At 39.6% G+C, this 22,111-nt stretch overlaps 1 protein-coding gene across 1 annotated transcript in view; it reads right to left on the bottom strand.

The window, feature by feature from the left end:
- LOC306736970 (voltage-dependent calcium channel subunit alpha-2/delta-3-like) overlaps positions 1 to 16,989 on the bottom strand; it is a gene marked incomplete at its 5' end in the record, with an annotated part of 29,142 nt that extends 12,153 nt beyond the window's left edge. Inside the window, 12 exons of the mRNA XM_079218663.1 lie at positions 883 to 996; positions 3,308 to 3,397; positions 3,522 to 3,596; positions 3,793 to 3,943; positions 4,062 to 4,122; positions 5,138 to 5,269; positions 5,833 to 5,995; positions 10,146 to 10,205; positions 11,807 to 11,923; positions 13,381 to 13,596; positions 15,192 to 15,273; positions 16,862 to 16,989. Of these exons, the coding sequence (XP_079074789.1) occupies positions 883 to 996; positions 3,308 to 3,397; positions 3,522 to 3,596; positions 3,793 to 3,943; positions 4,062 to 4,122; positions 5,138 to 5,269; positions 5,833 to 5,995; positions 10,146 to 10,205; positions 11,807 to 11,923; positions 13,381 to 13,596; positions 15,192 to 15,273; positions 16,862 to 16,989 (1,389 nt within the window). The remainder of the gene's footprint in view (positions 1 to 882; positions 997 to 3,307; positions 3,398 to 3,521; positions 3,597 to 3,792; positions 3,944 to 4,061; positions 4,123 to 5,137; positions 5,270 to 5,832; positions 5,996 to 10,145; positions 10,206 to 11,806; positions 11,924 to 13,380; positions 13,597 to 15,191; positions 15,274 to 16,861) is intronic.
- Positions 16,990 to 22,111: the final 5,122 nt, after the last annotated feature.

The following is a 22,111-nucleotide window of genomic DNA, read 5'->3' as shown; positions in this document are numbered from 1 at the left end:
CTTTCTTTTATTTCTTCAACTTTTTTCAGTCCATCTTTGTCAGTTTTTAAACAGTATTTTAGGGATTCTTTTTCAGTTTGCACTCTCAAGTGCAGTTAAATTCAGTTCATTTTCTTTTGTTGGGGGTTTTGTTGGGGGCGTGAGGGCATAATCCACTGTCCTTTTAAAGAACGCTGTGTGACATTTTGCCAAACCTACACGGCTCATTGGCTCCAGATGCTTTGCTAAGCATGAAGCATATAGAAAACACTGAATGGCTGCCATATAGCGACCCTGAGGGTATATGAGGGGGGGATGGGGTACCCTGCCAAATACTGCCCTGCACCCTGCCAAACACTGCCAACACACATATGCTTGATAGGACTGAACAAAAGCCCTGGAGCTGTTGTTTTTATTGCTTTGTGAGTGGCACAGCAGTCCATTTCATTTCAACTGCATTTAGGTCTTACAAAGGGAGGCTAACAAAAGATTTTAAACCTATCGTTGAGTCCAGGAATAAAAGTGGGTAGAGCACAGCAGTGGAGATCAGAGCCTTCGGGACCGAGCTGCGTGCACTGCGCATATACCCTGCCCTTGAAAGTAGTTAATTTCCCATGTTTTATTTCTCGTGGGGGGAAATATTGTGCTGTAATGCGTCAACACATTGAGAAAACATCTTATTGGACTGTACATTATAGAGTTATGGGTGGTAATGAAGTTACTAAAACAATTTCTCAGAACAATAAAACAGGAGCTCCAGCTGGCATAAAGTATTAAAAATGTACATCTATCACCACTGGAAGAAAAGTGAAGGACTAGACAGATTGTTCTGAAAAAGGACACAAATAACATTGAACATTAGGCACTGTGAGTAAGAGAAGAAAGAGGAAAATAAGTACTCACCTTTCTTTCTGGCCAATTGTACTTCTCAAAAACATCGTCATACATTTCAGTCGCCCCGTCGGTTACAAGCATTATGGCCTGGCTGCACAGACTGCCATGTCCAGTTTGATTAAACTGCAAAATGAGAGAAAACACATGAAGATATCAATTAAAAACCCAAATAATACATGCGTTTTTTAAACATTAAACAAACAGAGCTGTCTGTTTCCTCTGATGATGATGTCTGATATGGCAGCTGTGCAGCCATCAGTCAATAAAACACGGATAATGTCTTGGTAAATAAACCTGAGGAGTGCGGTACACTTTATTCAGATGCCAGAAGATGCATCGCAGTAATTAAGTGGTTTATTGACCTGTAACAGAATGAATGTGGAGAGAAAGAGGAGGATGTAGTGACACGATAACAGGATGAAACCTGCTGAGCACCGCTACTCTCAAATCACAGGAGGCCTTCAGAACATCTGTTGTTCTTATAAAGTGTGATGCCTTGTAGTATAAAAGATTATGGGCATATCTGACAGTTTCATCACTGCAGCAGTATTTAGAATTTGTGTGCCATAAAAGTTTGCATTGGTTGGCAACTTGTATGTGAGGACAACAAATAAAAAAAGTGTGTTTAATATTAGAAAATGTTTTATAGTTATCTATAGTTTTCATTTTCAATAATAGAAAATCAGCTCTAAAGTAAGATTTTAAAGTCATGAAATGAATTAATTTGGTTGCTCATAGTAGACTTTTTTTCACAGGAAGCATTTGGCTTGTCACAGTAGGAAGAGCACATGTGTTATTAATAATATTAACAATGGCTTGTTCCACTTAGTGTCAGTGGCAGTGAGATGGCATGCACAATACAAGAACCGTAAAACTGTAGCAGCTAAGTGGATTTCAGCCATCATTAATTATATTATTTACACCTGTGCTTTCGCATGTGATGAAAAAGGTCAGCCTAGTGTGTTACGCCCCTCTGTGGGCTTTCCTCGTCAAGGTCAGGAGGCAACTGGCCAACATCAGAGGGTCGACTGCTCATCTGGTTCATCTGGACCTTTATGAGCTTAAGGTCTTCCTTTTCTCTCTTCCCTCAGCTGCATCTTTTCCTTATGCACGCTTGCATAACACATGTCTTTCACAGAGATACATGCTTTCATTGCTGCTGTGAACATCCTAATTTTAAGTTTAATAAATTACGTTGTTTTAATATATCTCTCGCATGGACTCTCCATTCACTGAGCCAGTGGAGCATTTAGTCAAAAGTCGTTATTGTAGACGCTGCAGCCTCTGCGGCAGAGCAGCTGTCCTTAAGCCTTTGTGTTAATGTATATTATGCCCTTTGTTTCAGTACTGTAAGTAAATAAGGAATAGTAAATCTACATGTTAATGATAAAAGACATAATCAATGACAGGGATCATTAAGTAATTGATGCTGATGAAATCTAATCCGTCCAACACCCTAGTTGTTTGAGCGAGCGGTAAATTAATGATCTTGTTGTAAAGTCATCCAACAAGGAGATGGTTTAAAATATGCTAAACTATTTAATTATGTGCTCGCTGTTTTGGGGATTCTTTTGTATCATCCTCCTGTGAGAGGAGGAGACTGAGCTTTTCTTTATCTCAACACTGCTCTTATGAAAATGGTGCAGTGCTCTTCAAGTGAAGCGAGTTTGTTTTTGATTTGGTCTACGATAGGCTGTGTTCTGACTTAATTCACCGGGAAGTGGTGTAACAATGAATTTCAGTTGTAGGCTACTGGCTACCTGATTACCATATTCATTGCAGGGCTTTAATTAATCTGACAAATGCAGAGGTAAAAGCTGCAGTCCCTCAGCTTCAGCAGCGCAGCCGCCTGAAAACAGGGAGATAAAAGGAGTGCGGCTCCTGGCCTTATCTGCTTTGTGTTCCAATCAGCCACGTTATTAATCATCGACATTAATTAGAGCCATTAATCACGATTCAGAATGGATGTGTCTGCGTTTGGAGGGCGGAACAGGGATAGCGCTGGAGCGTTTCGACAGGCGACACACCTCCCAAACACTCAAATATATTTAACTGGAGTGTGCTACTTTTTTATGATTAGCAGAGAACAAGCAGAGGGTTGTACTCAAACACTTCCTGTCAATGAAAACAAATGTGGCTTGTAAAACGAAAGTTTTCCGAATGTTCTGGTCAGGTGGAGTCCTTCAGTTAAATTAAAACAAAGTGCCTTTGTGATGGCTGAGCACAAATTCTTTATATTTCTATTTTCAATTAATCAATAAATCCCAAAATAATTTTCTGAAAAGTTCTGAATACTGAACAACATTATCAAATAATACGTTAAATAAATGTGTTGATCTGCTTTGGGATAAAAGATTTCAGTGGAATAGACTGGGAAGATTTGTGTTTGAAGTGACAGTCACAGATACAGAGCGGTTTACGCGCTGGAACTCACATCGCTCAGGATTGTGAACGCTTCGGCCAGAGCGTCCCCCAACAGCCCGATCCCTTTGGCAAACAGCTTGTCCAGATGTTCACGGAAATGCTAACAGATAAGGATAGAAACCATTTTAAACACAACAAAACAAAGTTTTAAACATTAAATCACACAAATTCCACCTGATGCGATCCACACATACTCATTACATTTCAGTTTGATCTCGACTCACATCTTTATTGGTTCTGTCGGCTCGGACCAGTGTGCCATTCAAACAAGGCTCCACATAGTGAATCTCCTGATTATACTGTGGAAATGCAAATAACATTAAGATGGATTAGTATTTATTGAGTAATTTTTCATATATGTCTTTGGTAAATACTATTATTCGACAGCATTAGACTGAGGTTGCGGAGAAATAGGATATAGCGATGCACAAACATATTAACGAACACAGATACAAACATGTACAGACACACACTGAGAAAAGGTCAAAAACGTACTGCGATGATGTTGAAGAAGTCGTCGTCTCCAAGTGTGTCTAATATGGAGGAGACAGTCTGTCTGGCGATGGTCAGCCTCAGTCCTTTCATGCTTCCACTAACATCGACTAAGATAACAACATCCTTTGGAGACGTTGCCGCCTGGATGTACCTGAAATATGTTAAATTACACATTTTGATACCTTGTTGCAGAATACATTTTTTTTTTTGTTGAGGCGATGAGATGCACAACCAAGAGCAGTACATTTGTCAGGTATTTAAAGCCTTACCACTTCCTGTTTCTACAGTCAAAGCCGATGACGCCATGTTCATCTGGATGCCACTTTACTCCTGTGACATATATCAGGAAGTCAATTACTCCTATTTGTTATATGCTACGTTCTAATAACTTGTTCTAAGTAACAAGCTGGATAAACACAACCAAAGAAAGACAGGATATATACAGTATGTTGATGTACTGCACCAAGCTGCTGTTATAAAGTGAATGCTGTACTGTTTCATGTATGAAGCTAACTGTGACATTTAAAATCAATACAAACAATTTACTCATTCACAGCAATGCCTTATGTTTAAACAGCTTTGGCTTTTTATATTGGTCACCAATAATTTTGTTTTGGATGTTTTTAACCCGACATGTAAAGTCAGTGGTGGAATACATAATCAGATAATTGATTACTTGAAGTAAATGTACTTACTTCTCACTGCTGCTTACAGTATAAACTTCATATTGAGGGCTCTATCGATCTTTATTAACGTTTTCACGCTTTGTTTTATGACCAAACCAAAGAAGAGTTCAATGGAGTGTGGTTTCACGCAGCATTTAAATGATGAATACACTAGTAAAAGATTGTTGTAAAACACTGGTGAAATAAATATATTTTTATGAATGGCTCCTTATACATTAAACATAAAGTACACCATTAGCTGTATCTCTGTAGCTTAACTCCAACACTGCCTGTTTCATATCATTGTAATGGTCTGATGAGTTCGGTTGGATCCAGCAGCCATGCACTGTTTCTCAGTACGACTGTAGACCCACACCGGCAAATTCTGATTAATTACAGCCTGTACATGTGCATCCTCTCTGATGGTCTGTAAAATTACAACATTAGCCAAATTACCCTTTTAGTTATTCTAAATCATTTGTTCTGATCTTTTTTTTACTCTTGCACTGACGGCTTATGACTCCCTTGAGACAAGCCACACACACACGCACGCACGCACGCACACACACACACACACACACACACACACACACACACACACACACACACACACACACACACACACACACACACACACACAGACAGTGAAATAGGACGACTGACAGAGTGACAGCACTCACCAGGGTACTGCCTGAAGAAACCTTTAGCGCTCCCAAAGTACTGCCAGATTAGTGTTGGGTCTTTCTCAAAATTATCTACAAATACTTTATTCAGAGCCTCGGACCAGTAAACTCCGTTCACTATGTCAGGATCTGAGGAGGAGGGCAAAGACACAGAGATGGGAGAGAAACAAGTAAATTAAATGGTGATAATAGTAATCATCCTGGTCAACATTACCGAGTGCACAGTTGACCTTTGTCCCTTATTGACCCCCCTGAGGGAGCTACAATGCCTATGACTGAATCATCCCCTCCCCTCCTCCTGCTGGACGAGCCTCCCTTTGTGCTGCAAACAGAGAGTTATGGGGAGTCCATTATAGCCAAACAAAAGCAGCCCCGGCGATACTCAGAAAGAGGTGACACACACCTCAAAAAAAAAAGAAGCGACTGAACAGCTAGCATAAGACAAACATCTTTCCCATCCCCCCCTCTCTTCACTCTTTTCAGTCTCTTTGAGAGGTCGGCAGTTGCTTTCCGTATTGTGTCTAGACTGTCATCGATCGCCCAACTCCACTTCTCCCAGCTTGTGACACTGATGCAGCTTCAGCTAACATTTCTCTCTTTCACCGCTTACTTAATCGGCCCTCATCAGCTCACTGCAGGTAAATAACCCTCATATGATGAGACTTTGTGCAGGCCGCGGGCTGAGCTCTCACCTTTGTTGTACATGTTGGTGGGCACCTGCACAACACTGAGGCTCAGGTTGACTGACAGGTTATTGAAATGGTCGTTGGGCTCCAGAAGGAACTCTCCTCCGAGCTCTACGTTACTGCCCTCCTCGTCCACTTCATTGATCAGTACGGCGTTGAAGTACTCATACTGATGAAAAGAGTGAATACGGAAAATGTTAAATTGAATAACTGTGATAATAGTGTTGATATTAATACTAAAGGTTAGGTTCACATATTTACGAATCTATATTATAACAATACTCACATAGGGATATTGAAAACAAAATTATTTCTGTAATCATTTTACAAGAGATCCCTGCCTAAAAGGAGTTCACTGAACGTGATGGGGAAGAGACACCCCAGTCTGTGTAAAAAGTGCTCTCTGAAGTTTAGTTGAAGCCAAAGTCTGAACAGTCTAAGTTAGTCCAAAGTCACAATCTTTTCAGTATAAAAGTGTTCCTTGTGTTTCCCCTGACATGTTGCTGTGGCTGAGCAATAATAACACAAAGATTGGACTGATTTTCTCTTTACGAGCAGTATGAGCAAGAACAATTACAGCAACCAAAAACTGCAAATTTGTATTGTTTGATGTAAAGCAGACTGAGCCTATTCTGTAAGGGGTTAATTTCCCTCACACAGGTGGCCTTTACCGCACAGATTATTCATCATTATGCACAGCAACGTCTGCTTTGTCTACATCTACTGTCCTCCAAGCACTATTAGCTCAAAAACAAAGCTCAAATAAAGTGTTGCAATAAAACAGAAAAATTAGACAATAAAATATGAATTGCTCTTCACAATTTAGCAAAAAGATATGTTACACCTTTTTCATTGCATTTATTTGGAAGCGGTTTATGGACAAAACATATCCAAATTATTTCTGCCAAATACACACTCACTACTGGGAGTAATTTGGGTTTCAGTGTCTTGCTCAAGGATGCTTGCACACGGATAGGACTATATAAATCTGCTCTCCCACTTAAGCTACAGCTATTTAATTAATAGACTAATAGTATTTTAATTAAACATAAAAACAAATATGTGTGTGCAGATTTTTTTGTGGATTTGTGATTAGATATATATATTTGTTCCCAGGTGTCTAAACGTGCATTAACTACAGCAATTGTCACTGAGGTCTAAAAAGGAACTGGAGTGCAAAAAGGACTTCATGACTGCAGTGAAAAGTCTGGCCTCCCTAAAGTGAAACCCAACAGTTTGTCTGTCCTGTCCTTCACTGCCTGCTGCTGCAGAAGAAAGACTACCTCATCCTGTCTGAGTGGCCTCTCTGTGGCCTGTGGTCCTTATTATCTGCACTGAGAGAGAGAGAGAGAGAGAGAGAGAGAGAGAGAGAGAGAGAGAGAGAGAGAGAGAGAGAGATGGAGGGAGGGAGGGAGACAGGAAGAGATGGGTGATGGACTCTACAGCATCCCACTCGGGGAGGCCGTGCGGGCATCACCATCAAGCAGCCACTGACAGCTCATACCACGCCTGAGCAGCTCTCTGACGAGCTGCGGCAGGGCGGAGGGGTGTTGCTGCAGAGGGGGAGCAGCAGGGGAGAAAAATGTGCACCCTCAGCAGAACTGATAGTGCTGTAGAGAGGCACGTTAACCACAAGGGTTATTACTGTAGAGCAGGCCATGGGACACTGCAGCTCTCCGAGACGCCCCACTGGCTCTGCAGTTAGCTGTAGGCCCTCTGCAGAGATCTGCCCTCCATTACGGGCTGCTGGGCCTTACTGTGGACCCACACTCCAAAATCTGGAGAACAGGGGGGTCTCAATAAGGTCTAACCGGCCCTCACTCGTAATGCAGTTGTTATAACCAACAGATTCATAGCGTTGAACTAATTTGTTGAGATGCTACACATCCCTAGATATTACGAATCCCATTGTTTAAGGGGACATGTTGTTCAAGATGGTAAGTTACAGTAATATGTGATCAATAAAGAAATTCAGCATGTGAGCTAAATACAATACGAATCATATAGATTATTATTCTATAATTTTGGAACATGTTTTTTTATTATTGTTAGAAACTACAATGGTCTTGGAATGAATAACATGCCAATCAAAAAATAAAATATGTGATCACGTGCATTGTAAATATATAATATAGCTCTTTTTTATTTTACTGCTTCAAATCTCTCAGGGGGCATCACAAATGCAGAAATGTGGCCTTTAGCTTGAATAGGTTTTGGCTGAATATTTTTAAAGCAAAGAGCATTTAATGCAAACTGTTTAAGTTGTTTATTTATAATGCTACTTTAGATTTTTTCATTTCATATTTCTGAAATGTTCCTTTTTATCAAAATCTATTGGAGGCTTTTTCAAGGCCCATATACATTTTAGTAAAAATAAACTAAGGCAAAATAACATTACAGTCTCTGTTGCTCTATCAGGCCTGATCTGCCCACTCTTGAACCGCAGACTGCACTCGGGTCAATGCAAAACACCCGACTGTCCTGACACGAAGCATCTGAGATAAGAGCAGCCGGCTTATCTCATTGTGGTCAGTGAAATGGTGCGTGAAAAATGTGCCGTGTCAGGGGAGGCGAGGCTGGCTAAATGATGCCACAAGGAGTAATATCGTGACATCACATCATTATCGCTGGTGGATATTGAATTTTTCTTATTATTTTTTATGGCCTTTAAGATGAAACGTCTGTCAATTGCTTGAAATAAAAATATGCACATCGCATGGACTTATTAAAAGGATAAAGTAAAACATTGTATACTATATACATATTTTTTAAAGACAAAATATAAAAAGAAAGCAAATTCAACTATCATAGAATGACACATTGTTTAAATAATAACTAAAACATTATGAATAATTGCATTAATACTGATGTTTCTATACATGTTGGGAGTTAACAATGTTTAATTTAAGGGATATTGGTTTTAGAATAAGAGATAACAAACTCTCAATGAAGTTTGGAATAAATGGAAACCTTGCATGTTTTTTTTTTTTTTACAGAAATAATAGCCCAAATATAATTTAAATAAGTATGTAATGAAACATGTGCATGTGCACATCCTTCAGTAAAGTGTGTTTTTGTAAGCAATCTGCTTTAGAGGGGCAAAACAATATTACATTTGCAGATGTGTTGACGTCTCAGGGAAATATTTCAAGGTGGTGAAAACAAATCAATGTTTCTTTTATTAGCCTAGTTAAAAATAGCAGTCATATTTAAAGGTATATCTCCCCGTCTTGTTTTGCCTGTGTGAACAGCAGAGAAACGGGAAGGGAACAATGCGAGTGCAATGTATTCCTATGATGTAAATGCTACTATTAACTGTAAAGTGCTGCCGTTATTTCAGTGTTTTGTTGCTCGAGTGGCTTTTCCAATCTAAAGCCATGAAAGTGAAACAATGCACCGCGCAAAGTTTCATTTATCTTTGTCTACTGGATGGAGGAAGGGGGAGTGAGAGGGGGAGCGAGAGGGAGGAGAAGCAACGACAGAAATACTGCATTCCCTCTGCAGACACAGTGCGCAATGAGAGTCGCTAAATAATGTCCTGACCAGAGTCTGAGCATATGAGCATATCCTGTGAAATACGATTAAAATTACAAGTAATGCTGGACGACTTCTATATCCCATTTTTATATCTGCACAGACTGTCTCCCGAGAAATGTTACTACTTTAATCGAAATATTTGACCAGGCATTACAAGTTGCGGCAGCCTTTAATTCTGCATGCAACATCAGGACACTATATATATATATATATATATATATATATATATATATATATATATATATATATATATATATATATATATATATATATATATATATATATATATATATATATATATATCGATATATTTGATATATATATATATATATATATATATATATATATATATATATATATATCAAATATATCGATATATACAGCGAGCACGATATATCAAACGATCTCCAATACTGTACAGTTATGCGGGTACTGTACGAACTTAAAGGTGCTGCAGCCGCACAGACATATTTTTGAGCTATACTATAGGCTACACTTATAAACAGTCATCATGAGTTATGACAGCGTGGCCTTCAATATGTGCATCATTGCTTATCAAAGAAGCATTATGTATCAACCCGCTGACAGGACATGAGTGTGAAGGACGAAGCCAACGCAATTAAAGACTTTTAGGGCCTATTACCCTTCTCTCACCTTGCAGCCGCTCCTCCCTAGCCCATGCAGCTAAAAATGGTTCCGCCTGGTCTTAAACAACGACAGATCACATTTTTAACAATCACGTTCTCTTTTTTTTTCTTCTTTTTGTCCGAGACAAACTTCACCTGCAGGTCCGGATTATCCTCGTGCTGATGGTGCGCTTCTTCTGCTGCCTCCACCAGCCGCTGAGAGGAGGAAATCCCGTTAGAGCGGATACACAAAATGCATGTTTAAAATATATGTAAACGACCAAATTCCTATATAAAATATGCATACATTTAAATTAGGAAATTATGTAAATATGCTCTAAAACTTTAACAAACTTTCCAAAAGCCCTCCAGTAAACCATTGCTCTGTCACTCCATTATATTCAAATCTCAACAAATGTCGTCCCATTGAAGAGGAACATGATCGAGGACCATTGCCAGGTTTTATATTAATCTTTGGATTGGACGGAATCCATGTCCAGCTTTTGTTTTAATAGCATATGTTGCCAGAACGGTTTCTCCGTCCTTGGAAATCCTTCTAATATTTAAAGGCAAACAATGTGCATAAAATGTAGAGCACAACTGGGGAGTGCCGCTGTGAAATGATTGATGGAGGAAGGTTGGAGCAGGATCTCATGTCGTGCACCAAAGCACCATATAGCTTTTTTCTAATAACTCGATGCTGGAAAATGTGCTTGGCTCTGTGTTTCCGGAAAATGCCACCTAAACGTTTCAGTCACTCTCGCCTTCGGAGCCAAGCAGGTAATTAACGTTCGTCACATGTGACAAAATAACTGCTATACAAACACAACCGAGGCTGTGGTGACCAAATGCAATTGACCTCGTGGTGAGATTTCATGTCGTCAGCAGTTGGCATATATAAAAAACACAATTACATAAATATTTCTGATTTAGAGAGTATATGTTTCTCGTCATATGCCTGCATAATTTCCTTCTGATGAAATATACCTGCAGACACCCGACCTCCACCACTTTATTGAGGTCACTGCCTCATTTTAAAATGTGCTTCTCTATTTGGAGTAAAGTGATGCCGTCACCGGATTAGGATTTAGCACTCCTGTGTTGGTGTCGTTTTTTTTCTCTATTTTTACAAAAGCCTAATGTGTGCATGTTGTTTTCGCATAATACAATAACAAAAAAAATATGTTGATGCATCTCAGGGAATCAAATCTTGTTTATTAAATTAATCGCTTTCCTACAAGTGTAATTTATAGGCTCAACGGTCATGAATTTGTGCGCACGTGGAATTAGGCGGGGGGAGATAAGCGTTATCATTTCCCAGCAGTCCCTGCGAGGTGCAGCATTGAAATGGTTACAAGCTCCTCTGTGCTGGGGTCGCAGAGAGGCTGCTGCAGTGAGGCTGACAACCGCTCAAGCCTGGACTGTGATAAATTACATGCAAGACCATATTTCAGATGGACCTTTTACACCACTGTTGTACATATTTGGTATTTGAACAACTGCATTTTTAAGTGACTAATCTGCTAAATTTAGGGACAATACACACATTTGGCCTATTGTGATGGGCAGGGGGCTATGTTTTTTTTTTCTTTATAACTGAGATCCTCCACACATTTAATAAAGAAACAATGCATCCTCCCCCTATAATCTCAGAACTATAGAACACCGTTCTCCTATATAAACCTTAATAACTTGACAAAAGCACATGGCCAACAAATGGCACGTTGGAAGTACAGTCATTGATTGCAAAAAAATATGGCTCGGCAAACTGAACAAAATGCTGCAGAACGTTCCATAATATTTAATAATGTACCTACCCTGGTGGCCTCTGCTTTTTTCCGGAACACTTCCTCCATCCTCACAGCCAGGTTTTTGACCAGTTTCACACCATCAATTTCTTCCACTCTGACTGACTTTTCATTTTCTTTATACTTCTGAAAATATTCGGGGAACAAAAGTGTGGCATTGGCAAAGGGGACAACTGTAAATCTGTTAACACTGGCTGCAAGAATACATACTGCAAACGTATGGAGCTCGCATGGTTGATTTACACATTAGGAGTGACTTAAATGTCCACTTAATAAGAAAATAAGAAAATAAAATAAGATAATCATCTTTTCTGTGTGTGTCTTCTGCAACATTTGAGAGCACTATTGTTTCCCTACATCCCACTCCAGAGAAGTGGGGAATTGTTAAACAAGGCTGAAAAAGCTTTCACATGTTAGCTGACAAGCTGCATGCAGCCAGTCTTAGATGAACGGCTGATAAAAGCCTCCCTGCAACAAAGAATGATTGATAGTCTTTATCCCGTCGCAGTCATTGGCTGCACATGCTGCTTCTTTCTCTTTGATTGGCTGGAGATGGCCATGTTGGGTGGCCGTGGAGGGGCTGGATCTGAAGGCTATGCATGGTAAGAGGGTAATTGAAATGGAGTCAAAGCACAGGAGAAAGATAATAACGTGTCAAGCTCGGGCGATTCTGGGTAATGAACTACACCTCACATAATGCTGATTCTGCTGGATGCATAGGACCTCCAGTGATACAGAACAAAGCCCGCCACAGCTCGGAGGAATATAACATTACATAATCCCACACCTGGCACACACTCACACACATGCTAAATAAAAACAAAAACCTGATCCTCTCACGCTCTCCAGTCAGCTACATCACACACTTCCAAGATCTAAAAATAAACACATGTTAGTCTCGTAGCACACAATCAAACACATTACACATCATGAGGACAGGACACACACAAAAGACACACATGCACACACACACATACACACCAGTACATGAGGCGACAAATTACCTACTGAAAGGAAGAGTGTGGGCTCGCAGTGGAGCAGAACAGTTCATTTCACGCCTGTCCTCCTCGCCTCAGCACCCAGAATCCCAAAGACCCCCCTCCTCCTGCCTCACACTCCTCTTGCCTCACACTCCTCCAGTCATCAAGAGAAGGTTAAGCCCCATCCATCAAAAGCACTGATCATGACTATTGATTAGAGTAATGACCAACGCTGGAGTGAGGCCGGGAGCCTGAAGAGACCTTGTGTTTCCCCCTTTTGCAGAAATCTTAGTGAAATCGGGTAATTCTCCATAAAAGCATCTAATGATCAGCCTTAATGACCAGCCCCTAACGACCCGTCAGTTCCCTCACAGCTCACTGCTTTGTGCTGACTTGCTCGGCACAGCTCTCTCCAGACATGCCTCCATGAACGGGAACACGAGCAAAGTGCTTACATACATACACAAAAAGGGAACAGATCTGCAGGGCATGTTACAAAAATGTTTTTGTACAAAAATGAAATGTTTGGGAAGAAATGGAAGCGCTTTAGCTTCCACCACACGTTTGATCTTAAAATCATATTTTATATGAAGGAACCGTCACCTCAGAGCAAAGAGGTCCTGCACCCAGGAGCCGCTTTCTATATGCAGTTTGAAAGCTCTCCCCATATTTGCGTGGACTTCCTCTGGTTCCTCCGCCTTCCTCCCACGCTCCAAGACATGCAGCGTTTTTAGAATTAATCCTGCTGCCCTTGGCTGAGGCACCGGCCTCAGAACTGGAGTTGGTCCCCGGACGTGGCGCTGTGATAGCCCACAACTCCTAAAATAGTGAGGTGAGTCAAATGTAGAGGATTAACAAGTATGATGAGGACTCTTATAGACATATAGTAACTTAATTTACAGAAAGAAAGTACAGAGTTGTTATTGACACAAGGATCACAGTGTCCAAGCAGAAAATGGTGGACAGAATTTATGATGTTAATCAGTTAAATGGATGCTATTAATGACCTGTAAACATGGCATACAACTCTGATAATTAAACTCATGTCAGTGAGGTGTTGATTCAGTTCTGTTGGCATTTTTAAGATTTGCATGAAAAGATGTTCTTCCATATTGTATATGTAAAATGTAATTTACACAGAATTGAAAACATATTTGAATACAATGCAATTCAATGCAACATTATACCACAAACTACAGCAACTACAGCATCACAACATACTAGTAAACACAAAGACAGCTGAAATACAGTTAGGTAATATTTATTAATTGCAGGGTGAATGTATTGTAGTGTGTTCTACAAACACTGGATTAAACCCAGCAGGCATTATGTTCAGCCTGATGAGTACAACAAATACTTTTCTGCTGATGAGACAGAAAAGAGACCTGAAACATTTGAGTCTATAAAGCTGTGACTTAGTTTGGCTATAACCTAAAGTGCGGTTAACATGTATGAAATAAGGCGCAAGATTTCCAGAACATTTACTTTTGATGTGATGACGCAGCCATAAAAACACAATGTGTTGGTTTTATATAGTCTGTTGAAACAAGCTGACAACTGTCACAGAGAGGATGTACTTTTTCTAAATGTAGGGCTTCTATAATGTAAAAAAAAACATTATATTTATGTGGCTTGTGCAGTCTGTGTTCATGTTTTAAGCATCCATGTACGTCTCTCTGTATTTTCTTTTTCTCTAGTTTTTATTGAAAACGTCCTTACGGTTAAGGTTAAATTTAAGGCTAAAATCAGGGTTGATTAGGATTTAATGCCTTTTAAAATATCATAAGACATGAATGTAAATGTTGTACAGCTAGTAATCTCTCACACATCTAAATCTAACAGGTAAAGGAGACTTAAAACACATTGTAAGCATGCTGGCAAACGGTGAACATTCACTGCACCTAACTCAGTGCTGAACACCGGAGGCCTGCAACACAGAGCCCACCTTTGCCATCAAGTGGTCAGAAAGTGAAATCTGCTGCACTGGGTCATCGCTCATTCTCTGGTGATTTCACTCATCATATCAACATCGCCTCACCCACTATCGAACTCAACCACACACTTGTTCAATTTGTCTCCTTGTCGCATTCACATCCAGAGGTTGAAACTCTTGACTCCAGAGAGTTAACTGGAGAGATGAGAGAGGAATCAGAGCCGCGGTTAATGGGCCGTGTCGAGTACAAACACATGTATGCGCACACGCACGCACACGCACACACATACACACACGCACACGCACACACACAGAGGTGTCCCTGCCAAACACACCTGAGTCTCCTTTAAAACAACGCATCAGCATTCAGCTGAAACACCAAAATGTCTCTGCAGCCATTAGATTACATCGTACAATGTGTGTAACGATCATCAGACAAAAGAAAAAGTGCATTTGTGTCCACAAGAAATGAGAAGAATACCTTTTGCAGTAGTTGGGATCCAGAATATTTTGCAGAGATGGATTTAATTTCTCCACCAAATGCTGAAGCCCATAGCTTTACGCTAGAACAAAGTGCAGATAAATAACAGTTTAGCCAAAAGTCGCCAAATATGATAGAAAAATGTGCATACAATTGTGAAATGAAATGCATAAGAAGGTAAGGAATTGAATTAAATAAATTAGCTTTTTTTCTTTTTCAGTCAGAAGAGTATTGTTATTGCCCGGTGTGCCTGACCTTCACTCTCCTGACAGAGGATTGCTTTCATTGTAATGATCTATACAGTAGTTATGAACGCTTCTATTAAACTGAAAATGTACCTTGGGAAGGAAAACTACATTCATGAATGTAAATGCTTTAAAAAGATTAAAGATGTGTAGTTAGCCCATGTGCAGTGTAAAGTGTCCAATAGCTGCAGAGTCCATTATTCAAACAGATCAGAGGTATTTGGAAATAGAACCTTTTCCTAAACTGTTTCTTTAAAAATAAAATGATTTCAGTTAGGTTCTGTTTTCTACAGGTTTGATTGTTTATGTAACATTGTGGATTTCAACCTTAACTAACCATTCAAAGACTTTGCAAGGATAATAGAATAGAACAGAAAAGCAAGTTTTCTTTATTTTTAATTAGAAGCGCTACTGCTGATCTGAGCAGTTAATGACATAACATGTCCTGTGGGATATTATTAAAGATGTGCAATGTAGCCTTTCTGAGTTTGTGCTCAATTTAAAAATACAAACTCATGACATGAACGTTATCCAGGGTGAGATTCACTTTTTGAATACGCATTCACATGTTAGTCTTTTATTTGGCCTATTGTTTTAGGAAGAAATAGGAAACTAAATCCTGCAAAGAAAAGTTCCCAAAGTAAGATGTATTGCAATTTAACAAAGCTCCCAATCTGACTAATACATCTGACTAATGGAGAAGAATGTGATTCACCAATTAACAACTGTGATTTCCATTGAACCCATTTAAAGTCATTGGAAAAGTTTGTGAGAGTTATAAAACAATGACTTGCTCTTTATCAATTTTTATTAATATACATTTAGAAAAAAACTTACTTTGATGAAAGGTGCCTCGAAAAATGGTCCTTATGTCCATTGAGATATAACAGTGTAGCTTTTGTTCGAACACAGTGGAGCCTAATAGCAACACGTATTATTTCTGACTATTCAAGAATGCATATGATTTTTAGGGCAAATTATTATAATACTATAATATCACACAAAATAAAGTCTTAGACTCTTTGCTTTAGAAGTTTAATCAACATGAATTTTGTATTTCTACATGTGCTGTGATTTGTTTTTTACTCAGACTGCTTATTTGCTGAAATCCCATCTGTAATTGCTTGTTCCCTCCTTCCAATATACTCTTCACCAATAAGTGTTGAGATAAACTGTATACGCTTGTGTAGAGGAACTTAGACACAGGGATCTGTGGTTAAACTAAACTGCACCAGATGTCATTTCAAGGCAAACGAATCAGATGCATTCAGAGAAAAACATCCCTATCTCCCTGTGGCATAACAGTTAAAACCTCCTTAAATTCATGAAAATGTAACATTTTTAATGTCTACACGTCTTGCATGCCCAAGATCAACTTGAGTGAATTCCATGTGAAACAAAGTTGCAGAGCTGCTTCTCACTCACACTGACAGAGGGATCCCTTGCTGGGACCCCGCCACCTCCACCACATTCAAGCCGACGAGGATCCAAAGCAAAAGGAAGCTGCTGGTGCTGCACGTGCGCGAGAACAGGATTCTCCAGCTCCCAAACATCTTCAGCTCCGGTCATAAAATATCTGTCCAGTAAAAATACCGTCCCAACACCTTAGTGGACTGCCGGACCCCGGTGCACCGTCTCCAGCCGCGGCTCTGCAAGCACGTACCCTACTGTATCTGATGGGAGAGAGAGAGAGAGAGAGAGAGAGAGAGAGAGAGAGAGAGAGAGAGAGAGAGAGAGAGAGAGAGAGAGAGAGAGATGGAATACTCCTTCGCCTTTCTCTGAACAGGGAAACCCCCTCAGTCGGAACTGTGCTGCAAGAATCACGGACCTTTTTATTCCTGGAAGCGTTCGGTCTGCATGTTTGAAACAAGGACTGGAGGCGAAATCGACCCTGATTCATGGAGTCGATGGGGGTTCCTCCGTTTCGCAGGTGCTCGCAGCCACAGATCTACCGACATTTTTCTAATTGCATCACAAAATGTTGACGACCGCTGTGATCTTTGGTTCTTCTCTGCGACGCACTTCTCTCGTGTCGACTGCTCAGAAGTTGTTTAACGCTGACGCTGCAGTATACTGTACACGCTTGATGTCACTACTGTATTGTATCCCATCTCCACGCTGCACACAAACCCTCGAAAGCGTGTGATTGTATTATGACTGCAATGTTATTATTATGCATGATATAATAGATGCATAAGAATAGGGAAATAAGCAGTGTACAATAAGGGGAGATTCGGGACATAAAATGGCTCTCTGGGCGATAATGAGACTGCAGATGTTTGATGGAGGCTTCCGCACTGCCAGCAGCATGAAAAAAAAAACAATGTGCACACTGAGTTGAGCTAATGAACAGGCCGAATACAAAACAACCCAAATGAGAGAGACAGTGGTGGAAGTATTCAAATAATTTACTTTAGTAAAAGTACAGCATAAATATACTACATTTCATGTAAAAGCCCTGCACCCAAAACTATAAAAGCGTTTGTAACCAAATGTTTCAAAAAGGATTTGTTATCAATGCATTAATATGCAGCCAACTTTAATTTGGTCGTTGGTCAAAGTGCCATTTCATCTGTGATAATGGAAATTTATAATCTCACGTTCTAGAAGTAAACTCTTCAACTGAAAAACATTTATATAACTCTTAAATGTAGTGGGGTGAAAAGTATAATATGTACTACTAAAGTGGGGTGAAGTGTAGAAGAATGTGGTAGCCTAAAAAATGGAAATACTCAAGTTCAGTACCTCAAAATGTGAGTACAGCACTTGAGTAAATGTACTCACTTGCACCACTGGAGAGAGATACATGCAAATAAATAAATGTTTGAGCAAAATCTCCTGCTAAAGTTGTGCATTTGTCTGTGAATAACTGAAGTCTAATGATTCATCAATGACGTCATGGTGGACCCCAGAGATTATTCAGGTAGAGGTGCAGTGAGTTAGCGCCTCTGTCGCAAGACTGAAGAAACAACTCATAGAGTTTATGAAGTAGGCTTCAAAGTTTCAGTCGGTGTCATCAGTGCTTACTGTATCAAATAAGACTGGACGGTGTTCCCGTCATCTCCTCTAAACGCTGATTAGGAAGCGATCATGATGTCAATGCAGCAGGCGGGTTGATGCACCACCACCTCCACCACCACAGGAACCGTGTTTCCACTTGAAGCTTTTATTAGTTTGGTAATTGCATCGTACATCAAAGTTGTGAGGAGCCTGTACTGTCTGGACGTGCCGATAAGGTTCCTGCATGTTGGATGACGGACAGTATCATCCAGTCTCTCTCACAACACAGCCTCCCTGAATGCTTTAATTAACTATTGACAGCAAATAAAGGCAGTTCTCTGTCACAATATATTGAAGAAAGTCCACTAGTTTTATTTGTCCAGTTTAAGACACGACTGGGACTCATGCTGAAGTGTCCTTGAGCAAGGAATGTGTTCTTTCAACTCTCAGCATCCTTAAAGCATCAGGATACAAACACATTCTCAACTTGATTGTTTTTTCTGAAATAACATCATTCGTGCATCTGAATGGGTTCCAGCAGCAGCTTCCAACACAATTTTAATTAACTTAAGGATGACTTTAAGAAAAAAATACTCTGCTTTGAATAATACTTTTCATTTTAAAAGTTGGAGTACTGGAAAATATATCCTACCGAATTAAAAAATACATTCACAGTGTGTGTGTGTGCATTCAGGTTGCGTAAATTTGCATTACAAATAATGATTGACTTCTAAGCTAGTTGTGAAGTAGCAAAGCCCTGCTGAACACGTCTTAAACTCAGATTTAAGGTGAACACAGATGAACTTTCCTTCTCGTGTCAAACACATTAATCTGCTCAGTGGAGCTTAATCATGTCATTCAACACATTTTTGATTGGAGGGGGACTTGCTTCATAAATATCAAGGAGGAATGTACACAGAGTTATATTTTAGGGGTTTTACTGTACAGATATAAACGCAAATAGAGCTTTGAGACATATTACATCCTTAATCAAAACCGTACTTTGCTGTTCATTTTTCAACTTCCCTTCTGGTGACATTCAGATCATGCCAATGGATGAATGTTTTTGAAAGAAATCCTGAAAAAAGCAATACATCTTTCATGTGACATTTTGACATGCATAAATAATATAACATCTAATGTTTATGTTAAATACAGTTTACACTCAAATGATATACCTGAACATTGCACTTCCTCCTTGCCTCATGGCCATGATGCTGAAAAAAAAGGGTGATGTGGATCACCCTTTGAACAGGTCCACTTAAGATGATGTGGAACACCTTGATTGGTTTATATATCTAATCAAATTAAACATCGAACAAAAAGTTCAGAAATATGTGTTTGGTTGATTATTCCTTTATTCTAACAATGCTCATTGGCAATCATTTGTATACCGTTGGAATGCAAATGGTGCTTCATTGGAAGCAATCTCAATGCAGAGATATCAAGATCAGCTTGGGCGTGCTGTCGTGCTAGAGTGACCAACACAACCACGTTTGCTGACTTGAGACAGATCCTGCAAGGCCGTCCCACCAGCATGAGGAGGAAGTGCCAGACTGCTGTGGCTGTGTATGGTTCTTCCACATGGTACTGAGGCTCCTGACTGTTTATTAAATGAATACATTGTAAAATTGCCAATATGTCTTATTTCTTCCTTGTTACTGATAGACTTCAATCATCTAAGCCATAAAACAAGAGTCCATAGCAACAGCAGAATCAGCTGTTCGGCATTGGCAGAGAAGATTTGTCAAATTTTTCATGGCCGCAACCCACGTACTCAGCTGTGCCGCTCATCCCAGACATGCATGTTCCTATCAAATTGGGCAGCGTTTGAAAAGGAAATAAACAGGCTTTCCAACGGTATAAAGGTGCAAGAAGCATTGTTACAATAGAGAAATAATCTACCAAACACAAATTTCCAAACTTTTTGTTCGACGTCAAATTTGTGCATTTGGGTGCAGTCTGATGACAGTGATCACAGATCTAGACATCAAGGAAAAGTTCTATCCATTGGTCAGGGGATGTAAATGCGTTAAAAGGAAGCAGAGGGAGATCTTTCTTTCCAGAGTTTTTTTTCATTATGTGCCAGCGCCAGCTGAAGCCAGATGCGTTATTATATATAAACAACTAAGGTTAGCTTGCAAGCTTATTCTGGGGCTTTCAACCATACCACACAGACTTCACAAGGAGAGGAGGTTTCTTAGTTGTCATGGAGATCGGCCTGTTGTCATGCATGATTTAATCCATAGCTCTTTGAGGAGTTGTTGTCCAGGTTGGATGGATGTAAGTTAATGTTTAAACTTGGAAATAAAAGCTTGACAAAACAATTTGAATTCAATAGTCACCATGCAGTTTTTTGTAAACAGATACAGAATAGACAATATACAGGTAAAACGCTTTAAATAAAGACATACAGCTTTAGGTGCCAGACTGCTGTTGAACTTTCAACCCAAACAGTTGTAATCTCTGTCTTGACTTGAGTGGATGTAAACCTCTTAGAGGGTTAAACATCGGACACCTGTCATGTTCAGTCTCGAGGCTTAACCTCACCTCAGGTCTTCAGAAGCCGCGAGATAATTAATGTCAGACCACCTACAACTGTCAACTTATTCTCATCCTGTGAAGTGTTCCTGCAGAGAGATTACATCTCCCCTTAATGTACCATATGTTGTTACCGGGTCTTACTCGTGTACAGAGCCATTGTCACAGTCAAGCTTTAATGCATTGGTATGTCAGCATCGATCTGACTCAGTGGTTGATAACATGTTTAGTAGAAATGTATTCATAGCACAGAACAGTGAGTCTATTCTCCATTGTGGGCGCAATGTGGACGCAAATAAGAGTTTAACATCACCATCCGGAGAATACCAATGGAATTAAATGGGATCTCACTGCAGGAACACAGACGTGTTCTTTAGCTGACAATCCGAACTGGGACATTTCCGGAACCCGGACATTACGGAACCCAGACATTACGGAACAACAACATTGTCTGTCAGATATAATATAGCATACTGATTTATTAAAACAAACTTTTAAACTTTAAATCTGACAAACAAACTATCTTGTGTCTTCTTCTACTTATGTCTATTTAATTGAAATAATTTAAATGCTTCTGTAATAGTGAAGGAAATAAGCAAGTGTCAATTAATGAATATTGATGGTTTGACAGCAGGTTTTAATCAATTAATTTGACAGTCATTTTCTACATTTGGGTTAGAATATAAACACATATCAAAGGAGGAGGATTATTCTAACCATTTTCTTTTACCTTTTCTCATCTCTTTGAGTCTTGATGACTGTAACTCTCTTTATTTAGAAGTCAAACTTGTTTCACCGGCAGCTTGTCCATAATGCAGCAGCCAGACCAGATCACATAACCACATGATCCCTTTTATTTTGATGGCACCATCGTTTACTTTTTTTTTTAATGTTCTTGAATGATTATGCAAAGCTGTTTGGTAAACATCTATTGTTACGTACGCTATAAAAAAGTTGACCTGACTGCCGATTAAACTTTCTCTAATCCCTGGTTTATAAAGAAAGCAAAGGCGACCAAAGACAAAAAAAAGGGAGGGGGGAGAGAGAGAACCAGAAAGATCATCAGCCTTCATCAATATTTACAGTATTTACAGACATAATGTACCTCTTCTGAGCATTTCTTTTTTTGCTCTT

This window comes from Taurulus bubalis (assembly GCF_910589615.1).
Source record: "Taurulus bubalis genome assembly, chromosome: 5".
NCBI lineage: Eukaryota > Metazoa > Chordata > Actinopteri > Perciformes > Cottidae > Taurulus > Taurulus bubalis.
Note: the sequence above shows the minus strand (reverse complement) of the source record. Positions and strands in the feature narration are given on the sequence as shown.